The 17,317-nt window shown below is 34.4% G+C and overlaps 1 protein-coding gene across 1 annotated transcript in view; it reads right to left on the minus strand.

Moving 5' to 3' along the window:
• Positions 1-3,502: 3,502 nt before the first annotated feature.
• Positions 3,503-17,317, minus strand: part of UNC13C (unc-13 homolog C) — a 569,448-nt gene continuing 555,633 nt past the window's right edge. The window contains exons 29-31 of the mRNA XM_042988813.1: positions 10,302-10,394; positions 7,974-8,133; positions 3,503-4,841 (exon numbers count right to left, since the gene is read on the minus strand). Coding sequence (XP_042844747.1) covers positions 4,556-4,841; positions 7,974-8,133; positions 10,302-10,394 — 539 coding nt within the window. The 3' untranslated portion in view covers positions 3,503-4,555. The remainder of the gene's footprint in view (positions 4,842-7,973; positions 8,134-10,301; positions 10,395-17,317) is intronic.

Raw genomic sequence — 17,317 nt, forward strand, 5'->3', positions numbered from 1 at the left:
TATACAGACCAAAACAGAAATGAAAAGATGAGTAGAAAGATTCATAATTATATTTGAAGACTTCACTTCTCTCACAGTAACTAATAGAATGAAGAGGCAGAAAATCAGTAGAATATTGAAGATTTGAAGAACACTCCCAATAAATTAGACTTGATTGTAGAGCTTCCTCCCAATAGCAGCAAAATACATTCTTTTCTAGTGCATGTGGAACACTCACCAGGCATATCTTGGGTAATAAAACAAATAGTATTAAACTTTAAAAAAGTGAAATCATAAAATTATTTATTTTTTAACTAGAGTGGAATCAAACTAGAATGAATAACAGAAAAATATTTGGAAAATTTCTCAAATATTTGGAAATTTAATAAGACATTTAAAATGTAACCCATAGATCAAAGAAGGTAGAAGGGAATTTAGAAAATATTTTTAAACTTAAAAAAATAAAACATATCAACATCGTGAAATAAATCTAAAGCAGTGCTTAGAAGAAAGTTTGTTGTATTAGTGCTTACATTTTAAAAGACACATGGTACCAGATTAATCGGATATCTCACTTTAATAAGAAGAAAAAGGTCCTCATCAAGCAGATGTAGGAAAATAATAAAGACAAAAACAGAAGAAAGTGGAATTCAGAGCAGAAAAACAAGAAAAATCAATGAATTCAAAGCTGTTCCTATTAAAAGGTAAATAAAATAGGTAAATCCTTAGCCAGATTGAACAAGAAATTAAGAGACAAGATATAAAATATCAATATAAAGATTTAAAGAGGGAAAATCAGTATAGATCCTACAAATATTAAAGGATAATTAAAGATACTCTAGGAACTTTACGTTCATAAATTTGATAGAGTAAAATGGAGCAGTTCCCTAAAAGACAAATTTAAACTCACTCAAGAAGAAATAGATAACATTAATAGTTTTATATCCATTAAGGTAGTTGAATTTGTTGTTTAAAACTTCAATAAAGAAGAAATCCAGATCCACATGTTTTTAGTGTTGAGTTGTACCAAATTTTAAGGGAGCATTTAAATCAGTTCTATGTAATCTCTTCCGGGAAGTAGAAATGGAGGGAACAACTCCCAGTTCATTTGAGGAGGCCATACACAGCCCGATACCAAAACAAGACAAAGACTTTACCAGAAAAGATAACTAGAGATCAATATAGCTCCTGAATATAAATGGAAAAATATTCAACAAGCATGATTCTATGAATATGTCAAAACCTAAATGTATACCCACAGAGTATATGCAATTTAAAACATACACGATGTGTTTTTTTTAATCAGTAACTAATCATTACTTTCTTTCTCTCCATTTATAAATCTTTGTAAATATACTTCCTGTTTCTAAGAAGTTATTCATCTCATTATGCATTATTTTATAAACTATTGAAGGAGGAAAACATCAAGTGAAATATAATGTGCCATTGCTTATAAAATGTATGTTGATTTCAGAGTTGTCATAATGTGAAAAAAAGGATAATTGAGAATACATTTAATGTGATATTTACAAACTGGAATTTATCCCCCATTAATATCCTATTATTTATTTTAAGAAAACAAACAGCAGCAGCCTTTTTGATTTTAAGAAAACAGAGGAAGCCTCAAACAGAGAGATCATCAATCTGTGAGGGCCGGGAGGCGGAGAGCAAGGAAGGGCCAGCTATTTCAGACAAAGAGCTGGAGTGAGGATAAACACAGGTAGTGCCACGCAAGACAGTCTCTTTCCTGCTGTGTCCAAGAGAACTGCACGTGGTTAACAAGGGAATCAGACAGCCGTCCAGGGATAGTTGCTGAATCCTGTATAAATGATTGTTCTTTTATTATTTAAGTGTAAAGATTAATGCTATTCCATTACTTCATGAAAAAGATAGTGTAGTCATGCCTTTGTATAAGCTAGAGAAATGAAAAGGAGAAAATAATGCTCACATCAAACATTTTTTTAAAAAAGGCCTGATGAAAAACATTAAGCTAGAATTGTCATTTATAAATGTACCTCATTTAAGGGAAATTCAATATATAAATTATCCTAGAAAGAGATGAATTAGAGCAGGTAGTGATGGGGACATCTGATTATTTAAATGATCATTCATCAGAACTCCTTTAAATAGTAAGTGCTCTGTTATGGTTTTAAGTACTTCATTTTGGCCAAATTTGATTTTCATGTCTTTCTTTAAGAACTTCTAATGTGAAGTTTAACTGTAGATGAGTAACAGAGCTTTGTCTCTTATCTACAATAAGAAAAATAAATTGCCACACATTTTAATGGATCCTGCAGTTGACAGTGGTCACTAAGAACTTCAGTGTTTTTGGGTATGTAAACACAACAGGCTTGGTGTTTTGGGAGAAACAACAAAGCCTGCAGAATTTAGAACTATTTCTAAATTACTACCTGTACTTTGTGTATTAATAAATAGACTCAATTCACAATGTCACCATTAGCATTTGATATATATGTATGTATTTTTAAAAGACAGAATAAATAGGTTCAATTAAACAAACACTAGGAAAAAATAATAAGCTCATAATTTTTTAAAGTGATCCATACGAACTCAGACTGCCATTTCTTCAGGAGTATTGTGCTTTATAACAGTGCACTCCTGAAAAGCCTAGGTCAGTGTTCTGTAAAATCACTGTAAGATAAATCTAGAATTAATCATTCAAAATAATAAAACAGTTTATAATAAGTTTTTAAGAATGTGGCTTGTTTTTATGTTGGGTGTTGTATTCTCCTCATGGGACTTAACAATATTCGGAGACACGGAGGTAGGTAGATACCTAAGTTTTTCCTTATTTTCAGTGTCATGATCTTGTAATATGTAGCTGTTTCCATGAATACAACTCCTGGAAAAAGTTTCTCAAATTTTAATGAGAGAGTAGAACCATATAATGTGAAAAGTGTTATGTTATATCCAGTAAAAAGGGTCTGGGGTTTTTCTTCCTAAGGAATGAAATTATGCTGTATAAATGAAATAAAAAGGCAGAAAATACAACAGTGTTATGTGTGTTCAATAAACATCCATTTATTAATGCATATGCCAGAGGATAGTATTGTACTATGCGTTTGAAGAAGTCATTAACAAAGCAATTGCCTAACAATTTAACATGAAATAGTGGATGTCTCCCGTATGTGTTTTTACATCCAGTAACAAAATGGTTCTGAGAGTCATGATACTATTCATTTCTGTCCTTAGCATATCAGACCAGCTTATTCACAAAACACAATCATTGTAACAGATTCTTGTTTCTGCATGTGTATGTTGTCCACTAACAGTTATGACCATAAGTACAATTACGAAGTACTGTTGTACAGCCAAGTATTTAGATACAGACTCTAAAAAGTCAAACCATAAAAACACAGAAAATGCAAATATTCATAAACTATTTCATAATGAAAATCCAATCTAGTTATTTTTTACGTACTAAGCTGTACTAAGTTGTTTTCTTATTGTATCTTATGCTTTTGTGCTCATAAATAACATAAATTACAAAATTAGAAGCAATTTCTCAGACCTTATTTTACATTTTTCATTAAATAGATGAAGACATGTCTTTTTGCTCCAGTGCAATATATAGTAATGCTGCATTCAGTACAAATTGTTGACTAGTTTTAAAAAGAAAAAAGCAATTAAATGATTATAGTGCTAAATAAATAAGGAGATAGTCATAACTGTCAGAGGGAAAACACTAACAGTATAGTTACTTATTATAGGTAATTTGAAGAAACAAACCTTCCATTGCATTTCTAAACCCTTAATCCAATGACTTTCTAAAGAATGAAATTTGGTAAAGCCAAGACATAGTGCTAGATGGCAAATGCATCAACTTACCTTTTTTACAAATGTGATGTGACCTTGGCAGTTTTAAAGAACAAAGTTTTGTCAATATATCAAACATTGTTAACAAACTCTATTTAGCATTGCTTTGTATAAGTTTGCTTTAATAGCATTTCTTCACAGTGATATTTCAGAAAGGTTGGAAACTGGTCAGCATAAAATATTTCCCACCTTTTCTATTTTAATTTGTATGCAAAAATCATCACAATAGATCTGCAACTATAAAATTACAAACACTTTCTAGAAGTGACTGTTTTTCTAGTTATGATAGAAAAAGTTCTTTGTATGACATCTACAATGAGGTAAGTCTAAATAAAACAGAATGTGGGTAACAAATGCCTTCTGATCCATGGGCGATATAAGCTAATTTAAAAGACAATGGACAAACCAAAAACAAAACAAAACAAAACAAAAAACACCTAATTGTGTTTTAGTATGTTTAAAGGATGAGAACTGGTAATGAAATGAAACATTTTAAAAGATATGCTGGATATTTTACTTTACATCATAATTTTGGCACTTCATGGAACATTTATTTCCCAAAGACCAGAATTGGTATAAAAAGTTCAGCAAGTTTTCCACATACTTTGTGGACACTGAGTACTGGCAAACACTGAAACATAGTGAACTATTAAACATTCCCATGTATTTGCACATGCATGCAGTAGTCAAACAGTTATAGTTTATGAATTCTTGAAGATGATATCTTGCAGTATTTGTTTCAAGCACTCTCTTCAGCAGATCTTGTTTCAGATTTCAGTCTTACAAATTCTTTAGCCACGTCATCGTTGGTCCTCTGAGAGAGTATTCTAAGGATAGTCAAACCAGTTTCATCCAGGGAGACATTTTTCAGAAGGGGATACCATGCCCCGTAGCTTCCTTTTTCTGCTATGTTCTGTAGCCGAATTACCGTCATTCCGATAATTCTATCTTCTCGGGCGAAGCAGTAATCTTTAACTGATAGATGAAGTTCATAAGCCCCTGGCCGGTTTTCATTACCCAGAATGCTATGTGGATTAAAAAAGAGAATTTTGAGCAAAAATTTTACTTCACCTAGGGATCAATAAGGTTCTAAAATATTGTTGAAAATTTTATACATTCCTCAGAATACTATTTGGCAAATAGAGTATCATTGTGTTTTAATTCTGATGTAAATATCATTTACATTTTATGTAGATTGTTTTTACATAGATATTACTTAGCAATCTAATTTAAAAATTTCTTTCCCTAGATAAAAATAGGAAGTCAGGATGAATATACTTTACTATATTGATATTGAACATATTAATATAAACTTTAATTAAAATCTGTTATACTTAATTCTTGGAGGCATGGTCTTCTCACTGATTTGGGGTAGGATGGGGTTACTAGGGGGCTTGGCCAAGGTAAAGGGTAGTTCTTGCAAGAATTTCTATGCCAATTCAACATGAGTTATATTTTCTTTTCTTTACCTCAGGCTCCTGGATATACTATTATATCTAGGAGCCTTTTCTCTGGGGAATAAACAACACAGACTATCTAGCTAACACAGACAACAAGATTATTCACAAGATGCCAAATTAGATACAAATCTCCAGAGTAAATCAGTTCCAGTGGAGCGTGATGCTTCAATGCCAGTTCTTTCTGATGGCAACAGTCAGACACCTGTCAAGTGTGGGGCTGAGGGTGTCCTCCACTAATAACAACTTGGCAGTGCAGAACTGAACATAATGAAGAAGGCTGAGAGGTAATACACTGAGAATAATCCTCCCCTGCCCTTTATTTTACTTCATTCTCAGATATCCTTGACTTTCTAATGAATGCACATCTGTTCCTCAGCAGTAGAAGCTTCCAAATCCCTTCCTTTTCTAGGTGACTTTTTTTAGATCAAACATTTGCAGAGTCAAACTTTTGTTTCTTGGCAACACTGATAACTGAAGTGTGTATGTACTTCAGACACAACCGAAATAATGTGAAAGAAACTGGAAGCCTGATGAGTAAGTATAGAAGTGCAGAATATGATAGGAACCAGATCTTCTGAAGAATTAAAATGTATCATAATGCTGTCTTTTTCCCGGAATCATGGTCTTGGTACCTCACAGTGTTATATCTGAATGTTGTGTGATTCAAGTAATTCCTAGAAACTTAATTTAATCAAAATTTGCATATAATTTAGAGAGATAGATATGTGGAATCTTGTGAGCTGGTTTATTAGGAAGTATTATGGATATGATTAATCTATTAGAGCCATTTTAATAGATGTGGTAGGTTGGCTAAGTTTAATGAGTGGTAACAGAGTTTAGTATTCAGAATTCAGTGTGCTGAAAAGTCTCTGGGAAACTAAGAATGTGAAACAAACAAGCAAAGAGGACCAAACCAGTGAGAAAGTATTTCGGTAAGCATGTGTGCATGTGTATGTAAACCCCAAGGTTTGGTGCGGTGTCCTCTCTTTGATTGTAGCTCAGCTCATCTAGATTCATGCAATTACATCTACATGCAGATGATTCTCAAGTTGTATCCAACAATATATGTGATACCTCTTCTGGAATGTACTACAGGCATTTCCAAATTAGTAGACTTAAAACAGTACTTGATCTCCTCATCTCTTGTCCCGATTCCCTCATCTCAGTAAATCACTGTCTACCCACTGCTTATGCCAAAAACCTAGAGGTCATCTTTGATTTCATTCAGTGCCAGATACTTGCATTTGCCTCAACTGGATATATTTTTCATCCTTCTCGTTGTACTTTGCAATAGAATGCTGACCTGTAAGGATTATGTCAATGAAGTTTCTTCATACTGAGGCTTCTAGTTGGTTTTGGCCACAAGGGAGGCACTTCAGGAAATCAGAAGTAATGATGAGAATAAGGTCAGAGTCTATTTCCCTGGCTCCTTTTGTGTGATGCTGCCTCTAGGATACTGTCCATCCCTAGAAGGCCATTACTCTTTTTGAGGGGCTGATGACATAGGAAATTTTTGTTTTCCCAGTTTTAGTAACCAGTCTTCCTCTCCTTCACGTACAGTAGGGGGAATAACCTGGCCACTCCTGGCCTCAGATTACATCACTATTGCTTATAGTCCTTCCATTATCATATCCTAGTAAATTCCTTTGTAAATAAGGCTATCTTGAATTATCCTAAATTCAATGTTTTCAGGAACCTAATCATATATTCTTTCTTTCATGTGCTACCTCGAGTCGACTGGAAGTTCTATAGATTCTACTTCCAGTACATACCTAGAATCTTTCCTCTTCTTTCCATCTCTCTACTATTTACTTCCACTTTCCTACTACCATCTGGTGAGTCAGTATTACCTCTTGCCAGAACTACTGCAATAGACTTCGAACTTCTCTTCACATGTTTGGTCTTGTTTCCCTATAATTATTATTTTTATACAGCAAACAGAATAATCATTTAAAGATATAAATGAGATCATTCATTTTCTTATCTGAAAATTCTTCAAGGCCTCCAATTAAACTTGTAATGTAATCTAGTCTTCTTTACCCTGACTGCAAAGTCCTGTGTCCCTGTACTCTGGTCAAGTCTTCAAACTCATTTCATCTCATTCCCTTGCCTACCGTATACTATTTCTTAAATATGCCAGGTGTGCTCCCACCTTAGTCTCTGCACTAGCAATTGTATTTGGCCTGAGATGCTCTCAACCCACATCCTTGCATGACTGGTTCTTTCTTTTTCCCCCTACAAGTTTTAATTTAAACACCACATGCTCAGAGGGGCTTTTGCAAACATCCAATCTAAGCACCCAATCAACCAATCTATTACATCAGCCTGTTTCAATTCTCTATGTAGTAGTCACTATCAAGTGATAACTTTTTGTTTATTTGTGATTTGTTTACCATGTGTTCCTCACTTCTAGAGAGTAACTTCCATGAGAAGAGAGACCTCCTGTTATATATACGAAACTCCTAGAATTTGGCCTGATGCATGGTAGACACTGAACAGCTGTTGAGCAGTGGGAGGAAAGTAAAATCATAGCTGTCTTAATTTGCCAGGGATGAGAGATCAACAGGAATACTTAAAACTATAGGTTTTGCTTTCCTTAGCAAAGCCCAGTGCCATTCCTACCCTAAACCGCTTAATACGTTTAAGATGTACAATAGCTATTGCCTGGCTGAATAGATGAGTCGGGTGAGGACTTACAATTGAAATGTTTCATTGTACTTGGGTGACCATGTGTTGCTTTTTGTCTTTGTGCCTTGTTTTCTCTTCTTGTCTCCAAGGTTGGGTCCCAGTATACAAACTTCCACAAAGGGCCTGAACATTGCAGTGGTCTGCCAGTTAAGATCATTAATAGCAATCACTAAAAACCAAAAGAGGAAAGTAATACTAAATGTTAGCAAACAAATATGTGGAATCTTACCTCCCCTTTGGTCCTCAGAGTAAACTTTTAAAAAAAATGATGTATCAAACCATAGCTTGAACTTGATAGTGCCCTTACTCCATTGATAAGAAAATATCCTTGAAGAACAAACAATTTACTCTCTGGAATGTACTCGATTTAGCTTTAAGCTCTAAGCTGTGTGGCATTGGTATGGTAAAAAGTTAGTTGTAATTCAAATGTCATTTGTTACTACTGAAATGTTATCATTCCTCTCAGTTAATTAAGCTCTATTGGTTAAGTAAAAATGTGATGTTTTTCATATGAAAAATGAAGACATGTTCATGAACTACCTAGAAAATATACAGAAAATAAAAAATAGTTTAAGATAAAGTCTATAATTTTATCAGTAAGAGTAAATGACTTAATACATTGGTACGTATACTTTCAGTATTTAATTACTTTATATACAGAATGGGATCAATGTAATATAGTCATATATATATGTGTGTGTATGTGTGTATATATATATGTATACATATATACATATATATTATAATATTTTATAATTTATATATTATGTAATACATATATATATTTAAAGTCTATCATGGATAGCTTTCTCATTAATTATATATGTTCCAATTAACTATATGGATATTCCATTCTGTATTTAACCAGTCATCTATTGTAAATGTTATGGCTGTTTCCTAATTTCAGGCATCATAATTCTTCAGTGTAGATTCTCATATGTATACTTTTGTTCATCCTTTGAAAATCTTTTAAAAAAGTATATTATAATTAAAATAGTTAAGTAGAAGTTTCATAAAACTTTGGGCATTTGATAAATAGAGTCAAAATATTTTTGAAAAATATTTAAAGACTGACATGTGTAGGTAGGCATTCCCACTTACCAATACCGTACATAATCTTTTATAGACTATAGCAGTGTTACTTTTATAATGCAAACATACACTAGGTAATGCAGTTTTAAATGTGTTAGAAGGACATGGTTCTTATTAAGGTGGATAATGTGACTAAGTCTATAATGATATAAAATAGAGAATATGGTTCTATGGAGCAAAATATTAACCATTAAATTTCACCTTAAAAATGACCCAGCGTTCAGATTGTATTTTTGCAGTGTAAAACCAATAGACTGAACTAGTCATTAAAAAAAAAAAAAAAAAAAAAAAGTTTTGGAAATCACGTAGAAAAAGAAGTAAATAGGTAAGTAATGTGAATAGTAATGATGAGGGAGCTTGAGGAAAGCTGAGGGCAAAGTGCAGGCTAACAGAACCCCTTCCCCAGGTGGGACTCCTATGACATTCCTGGACACTCCCAGCTACACCAAAACAAGAAAGGACATAAACAAACAAACAAACAAACAAACAATCCAAAACAAAAAAAACCCCACAAATGGTTAAACTGATGGGCATCTCCACCAGTTAACCAGAAAAATGCAATCCTATCAATAGGCCCAAGTCTAGGAACTCCCTTCTGTCTTCATGTTAATTCCTTGCTAGAGGGAAAAACAACCTTAGCTTGGCAATAGCCAGGCCTGCAGTAAGTCTTTAGCATGTGAAAGTCTCTTTGGAAACTCCTACTTGACTTTATCTCCCCCAACTCCATAAAAAGATCACCCCCACACTTGCAGTGCAGCTCTTTCTGCCCATAGGCCCTGTCCTTGTGCTTTAATAAAATCACCTTTTTACACCAAAGACCTCTTCAAGAATTCTTTCTTGGTCTTTGCCTCTGGACCCCACAAACCCCCATCTCCCCAAAACCTCATCAGTAAGCATAAACTGACCTAACATATAAAATTTCACAGGTTAAGGAGCCAACCATAGCAGCAATCTTCAATGTATATTCTAGCATCAACTAGAGACAATGTTCAATGTATATAGTTTTGACATGTAATCAACAGTGTATTTAAACCATTTAGATATTTCACATAATATAGACTAAATATCTGTGCCATTGATTTTTTTCAGTTTTAGATCAAATGTTCTGGTTTCAGGAAAAAATTGTGAGCATGTCCTAAAATCATTAAATATTTTTAAAAATAAATCTCAGAAAAAAATTGTATTTTTTATATTATTACAAAGGTTAAAATCTACTAGACTGATGTATCTGGACTCAATATATACCTTTTACAGTGACTTTATGCTCTCCAGTTCCTGGGGTAGTGGTGATGTCCACATGAACAGAAATCTGACCCACTGAATCTTTGGAGGGGCGACCTGCAAACAAACAGATATTTACTGGCTTGAACTTTCAGACTACTTTAATAATAGACATGCACATTTTCTGCATTAGGGACTTTAAAGTGTGTTCATGGAAATGAATGGTTCTTTTCATTAATAGCACATAATAGGTATTGATAAATGTTCCCTAACTTGCTATGGAGATGTGAGGCTTTGGTATAATCATTTTGAGCCCGCTGAGCTAAACTTTCATATGGTCCACAGATATCATAAAATACCTTGTTAGTATAGTAGTATTACCATTAAAAGAACTTGCATTTGCTTACTAAGCACTTAATTAAGCTCTATTTGTTGCTTATGGACAAAGATGTATTATTGCTTTTCATTCCTGTAAGAGCTTTTCTACAAAATGCCATGCCAAAGCACTGGGGCCACCAAGATGGCTTTGTAGAACACCTGCTTTCATGAAGTCCGAAGCAGTCCAGGAGAGACCAACCTATGAACACATTGCTGCAATATAGCGTATTAAGTTCTATAATGTATATTTGCAAGGTCTATTCATGGAATAAAAACACATAGTCTATCTCCCCTGGTGAAGGTTAGTGAAGGGTTAACATGCTGTACTGGAAAGTGCCTGTGATTTGGTGTCAGATACATTTGAATTCAAATCATAATTATATCACTGCTGATTCGCTGATCAGAATTTGACACTTTCTCCAGTCTGTTTTCTTATTTGTAAAAAAGGGATAATAACACCAACCTCTTAATATATACACATCTATTAACATGTGTGAACATACATATTTTTCCCCACAAATAGGAACACATGTTCTATCCTTAGGATTACCCCTATTTTTTCACCTAAAACTATGTTATTAAGATGATTCCATTTCAGTATGTATAAAGCTATCCTTTGTTCTTTAATATACCCTCGGATATTACAGCACTAACTATGATGTAATTGTTCAATGAGTACTTGCATGAAAATAAATCACTGAAAGGTCTACAAATAATTAAAACATTAAAATATTTAAAACATTTAAAATAATGTTTGACCTTTATTCCATTATATGAATATATCATAATTTAGTAAAACATAATTTGGTTTCCAATCTTTTGCTATTATAACCAAACTATAAAGAATACTTATTATTCATAAGTTTATATGTCTTCTTTGGGAAAATGTCTATTCATGTCTTCTCATTTTTTAATTGGATTATTATTATTTTGGTATTGAGTTGTGTAAGTTCTTTATATATTTTGGATACTAACCCTTTATCAGCTATGACATTTGCAAATATCTTCTCCCATTTACTAGCTTGTTCTTGCGTTTTATTGATTGTTTCCTTCACTCTGAAGAAATTTTCATTATGGTGTAGTCCTGATAGTTTATTTTGGCTTTCTTTCCCTTGCCTCAGGAGACATATTCGGAAAAATGTTAATAGAGTCAACATCAGAGCAATTACTGCCTATGCTGTCTTCTAGGATGTTTACAGTTTCGGGTCACACATTTAGGTCTTTAATCCATTTTGAGTTTATTTTTATATATTGTATAAGAAAGTGGTCTCATTTCATTCTTTTGCATGTAGCTGTCCAGTGTTTCCAATACCATTTGTTGAAGTAATTGTCTTTTTCCCATTGGATATTCTTTCTGCTTTGTCAAAGATTGACCGTATAGCTGTGGTTTATTTCTGGGTTTTCTATTCTTTTCCATTGATCTATGTGTTTATTTTTGTTCTAGTGCCATACTGTTAAGATGACTATAGCTTTGTAGTATATCTTGAAATCTGGGATTATGATGCCTCCAGTTTTGTTCTTTTTCAAGATTGTTTTGGCTATTCAGGGTCTTTTGTGATTCCATATACATTTTAGGATTATTCTAGTTCTGTGAGAAATGCTGTTGGTATTTTGATGGAGATTGCATTAAATCGTTAGATTGCTTTGTGTAGTATGCATATAATACTTGTTCTTACAATCCATGAACTATCCCATAGAGATGTTAACAATTTATCCTCTCATATGCAATATATGAGATTAACAGAATCTTAACTTTTTGTAAAAATAAATGGCTAATGACCAAAGCTGGAAATAAAAGTTCTAAGAGACTTCCAATTTCTACCTTCAGAGAATCACTTTCGGGCCAGAACCTCTCAACAGGACCTGCTAAGAGCTAGTTCACCACAAGGACTTCACTCCCTGCCCCCCACCCATCCCATTCCTCTGATAATAAAAGGATTGAAACAAAGAAAGGGAGGGGAGGATAGGAAATGCTCTCTTTACCTGGTAAAGGGAAGAAAACTCCAAGACAAATACTCCTAAACCTAGGAAGTGCTAGCAAGCTGGTCATTTCATTTTTGAATTAGTGGTTTCCTTAGCAGACAGTATGACCTGACCAAAATGGGGGGACAACCAGCCACAGAGTGTGCCTGGACTATCTCTTTAAAATTAATGGTTCCATGATAATGTTAAAAGTAGATGTGCTTGTTAACTTCCATTTGACTCTACAAATTCATTTTCTACCCTTCTCCACACTGCCCTCTGCCCTCAGAGGCTGACAATTTCAGTGATGTCTCTACACTCTAGTGTCTATTTGGGTCTGGCCAATGGGAAGTGCTGGCAAAACATGAAAAGGAGGGAAGAGAGTTCAGGTATTTTTTCTTTAGTCTCCTTCCTGTGGGTTCACCTTGTGCTGGCAAAATCCCACAACTAAATATCACAGTTCCCCTCCATCTGCTCTCACTCTGTGACAATATTTTTCCTGGTTCTAGCTGCTGCTTCCTCTCTTGTTACTGTTAATGCAAGGAGTAGTTCAATAGCTCACTATTCCTTTTGGTTTCTTTATATCCCTTGCCCATACCTTTCTACATACTTTCTTTATTAAATCCTTTCCAAAAAATCTCAGTTAACCTGAGTCCCTCAGTTCCTGCTGGGACTTTGGTTAACAGAGTTCACGTTTTTTGATTTGCTCATAATTTAAATGAAAATGCTTCTGGTATTTTCCCAATAGTTTGTTTTGTGGAACAATGAGACAGTCTTTGGGAGGAGGAGTAGAGCTTAAAATAAAGACACTACTTAACCACTATTATTGTTATGGATTTTACAAGGGAGAAAATCCTGAAGGAGGGTCCTGAAGGCTGAGTTGAAATTCATCTTTTAGACAAAGGGGCTAAAGGAGATAGCATGAGCACACATGTGGAAGCATAAGACAGGATAGTGGGTCTTGGAAACTGCAGGTAGTTCAGGATGGATGGAGCATAGATGAAGGAGTAGCAAGAGGAAACCTTAAAGAAAATCTTGGTATCTTGAATGCCATTTAGAAGTATTTAGACATTATCCCAGAGCTGCTGAGAAGTCTCTTTAGTTTTTGGCCATGAGTGGCACAATCAGATTTATTTTTAGAAATAATTCTTCTCATTTGAGTAAAAGATGGATCATTCTCATCACTACATTCTCTTGTGGAAAGACTCACACCTACATCTCACTGTACCATGTATCGAGTCCTAAAAACCCAGTGCTTTCCTAGGATGCTTTTTTAAAAAAATTTATTTTGAGAGAGAGAGACTACATGTGAGCAGGGGAGGGGGAGAGAGAGGGAGAGAATCCCAAGCAGGTCCTGCACTGTCAGTGCAGAACGCCATGTGGGGTTTGAACTTACAAACCATTAAGATCATGACCTGAGCTGAAATCAAGAGTCAGATGCTTAGCTGAGCTACCCAGGCACCCCTCCTAGGATGCTTATGATGATCTTTTAGTTAATCTGTGTTGTTGGTCCATGCTGTTCTCATGAGCTTAATTCTTGAAAACTTTCTTCATGTTTTCACCAAGACAAACCACATGTTGGGAATACCCTTTATCCATTATCCTATGAAGCCCTGTCCAAACACCTCTACTACAAAAATATTTTCATTTTTTGTCCTATAAATAATCTGCACTTGTGATTTCCTCAAATACTATAAAATCCTGGGCACTGGAATCAGACTGCTTTGATTATGAAGATGCTCTCAGTCACTGAGATAACACTTAATTAAAATTCCATGGACTTTCATTTTCTTATTTTTAAAGCAGGGATAAAACCACTTACCTGACAGCATTGCGGTGAGGTTAAAAAGAGATAATTAAAAAATGTATATAGACTATATTGAGTCTTGTATTTAACAGCTGCTAGTAAATGGTTTCAAGTTTATTATGATAATAATTCAATTCTTAATAAGAGAATATTTCAAAGTTGTTAAATTCCTTGAAGATTCATGCATAATGCCCACATACAAAAATTATGGAAAAAAATCCATGGATATTATGATTATCTAGATCAAGGACTCTAAGTAAAGAACTCCAGAGTGATGGACATTCTGCCCAAAAACTTTGGAATTCTCCTTTCTTCACTAAGACTTTCTGGGTTGAATAGAATAGAGATAGCAGATATGTAGAGCCCTCAAATGTCTAATAGGGAAAACTCCCTCTTTATAATGTGAAATGTTTTATTAACCGAGAATCTGGTGAAATGAGTTTTCTTGATTAATAAAAATGTTTTGTCTGTTTTTTTCACTATTGTTGAAATCACAGTCCATGAGAAAAGGCCTCTGAGCAACATGGAAAATTCATCCAAGTTGCATATTTGCCTCTTGTTTCACTAAGGATCAGAGCCTGATCAGTGTCTGGGTTTGTGGTTAAAACTTTTACGGATCATCTTCTATGTATTCTATGAGCAGTGATGCAGCAGTGGCTGGTTTCTTCCCACAGTAAACATCATGAAATGATGGTCAGGCAAGTTACTGATTTAATGTGTTTGTAAGTGCAAAAGCCTTCCATCAAAGCACTCAACAGGAGGTGTCATTTCTTCGTTTGAGTTTCTAATCACCAAGTAATTTAAAGTCTTTAATTGTGTTGTTATAGAATTTGAGAGATTTCTATGGTAGAAAATAGAAAATTCTAGCAAGGAAACTGGGTTTCTGTCTGCTGTCCTTATTTGGAGGAAAATTTTTATGCTCTTTTAAAACAACAGCTTAAGAAACTTGCCTAAAACCTCTTAAAAGGTACTGTTTAAATGCACAGATACAAGTTATCCCCTTTTACAAACTGCTTTTCTTCAGTCTTCTTGTACATGCTGTGTGTGTGTGTGTGTGTGTGTGTGTGTGTGTGTGTGTGTGTGTTTCCTAAGGAGATAGGGACAGCTGCATTGGGAAGAAAAATAATAATAAAAATCATACTTATATACTCAGCGGTACCTGAACACTTCTGTGAAACTGCCTGGGTGGAAACATTTACTAGACTCTAAAAATACACATTTCCTTTTCTTACACAAAATGTGAAATTTACTGCTCAGTTAAGTCAAACATAGGCATGAAAAATACAAGTGTCACATTAGTGTCACAGCCCTAAACAAATGGAATTAGGAAGGAACTAGTTTAAAAGGGTTTTTCATTATTGCCATTATTGCTTTAATAGTTATGCTATTCACGATTGTCACTTTAGGACTCCAGGTCCTGCATCCATGGCCAGGTGTTGATACCACTCCCTAGCAACCAGGTTATACCTGGTAATGTAGTTAATTATGCAGATTTTTTCCTTCCTAACTACATTCCATAGGGGCAGGAAACCTCTATGAATAATTCATACCTTTTATCTCCAATTATATAATAAATTTATGGTATTCTTTTGATAGGTACTAATGACCAGTTCCTTGATTAAATGTGCAAGCAGTCCTCACTTTGCAGTGTGATATGCCCAGATTTCATTTCCCAGGGTTTAATTAAATAATCTCCCTCTCCCAACAAACAGGTTCAGATTTCAGCTACCATGGTATAGAAAATGTGTATCACTGCATAAGGAACAAATATTCTTGCTAGTATTTTAGTCCACAAATCACAACCTAAATAACAGATCTGTCATCAGTAATCAACTACGTTGCTTCTTTCAAAGCCTGGTAGTGTTCATCCGTTCAGTTTACACACAGCAAGGGGTGTAGGTGTGTTGCTGCCTTGATTCCCAGTGATAAACCCATGTCATATTTTACAAACATGGATGATCAAAAGAGGGAATCGGTCAGCAAAGATGAAAGTGCAGCAAAGAAAGAAAAAGTGGTAACACTGGAGTGGAATTTGCATAGAATGTAAACTAGTTAGTTGACAAGATTACAGAGCTTGGGAATGTTGACACTACCACCAATGGGGAGACTAGAGAAGCAGCTGGGAACTCAGTGAAAGTGAACTTACTGACATAAATGAACAAGGAGATGAAGATGTCCTGGTGGAAGTGACACTAGAGGAAAAGCCTCATATTAAAGGAACTCTGGGATGTTATGACATTGCAAGTAGAAAGGATAAATTATCAGTAATGGATCCGGACTTTGGAAGGAGGAGGACATTCCACGGAGGCACGTGGTGAGAAGAAACTAGTTCTCACTAGTCTTGATAAGACTAGTGAGATTTATTCAAACTAGTCTTGATAAGATTTTAAAAAGAAATAAAACACTTTAATTCGCAATGTTTCTAGTATTTCCAATTACAGTGTATTAAGTGTTTTACTATTCATTTTCCTATACATTTATAACTGACAGTAAAAGGTTTTGTGTCTTTTGACAAGATGTTTTCAGAAGTCATGAATAAATCCTAATTTTCCCTATTAATTAGCAAAATTGCTTTGCAGAGTTGCAGTTTGTTCAGTAAAGTGGGGACTGTGTACATATGGTTGAATTGATTCATTTACTACTTTTGCAGGTGCTGAAACTATAGAAGTTGCTTACTTAAGTGAGATGTAAGTTACATGTGTGTTACACTTTGCAATACACTTTTCCTCCCATCTGGCAGGTTTGGTTTGCCATAGCCTTGAATCTGATTGTCTAGCATTTGTACTCAGTGAAATCTGTTGATTGCCTATCCCAGGATAAAAGAAAGGAATTAAACAAAAGCATTTTCAAGTTGAAGAAAATATATATTGATCAGGCAGTTATTTCTCAAACA

The sequence above is a fragment of the Panthera tigris genome, chromosome B3 (genome assembly GCF_018350195.1).
Source record: "Panthera tigris isolate Pti1 chromosome B3, P.tigris_Pti1_mat1.1, whole genome shotgun sequence".
NCBI classification, from domain to species: Eukaryota; Metazoa; Chordata; class Mammalia; order Carnivora; family Felidae; genus Panthera; species Panthera tigris.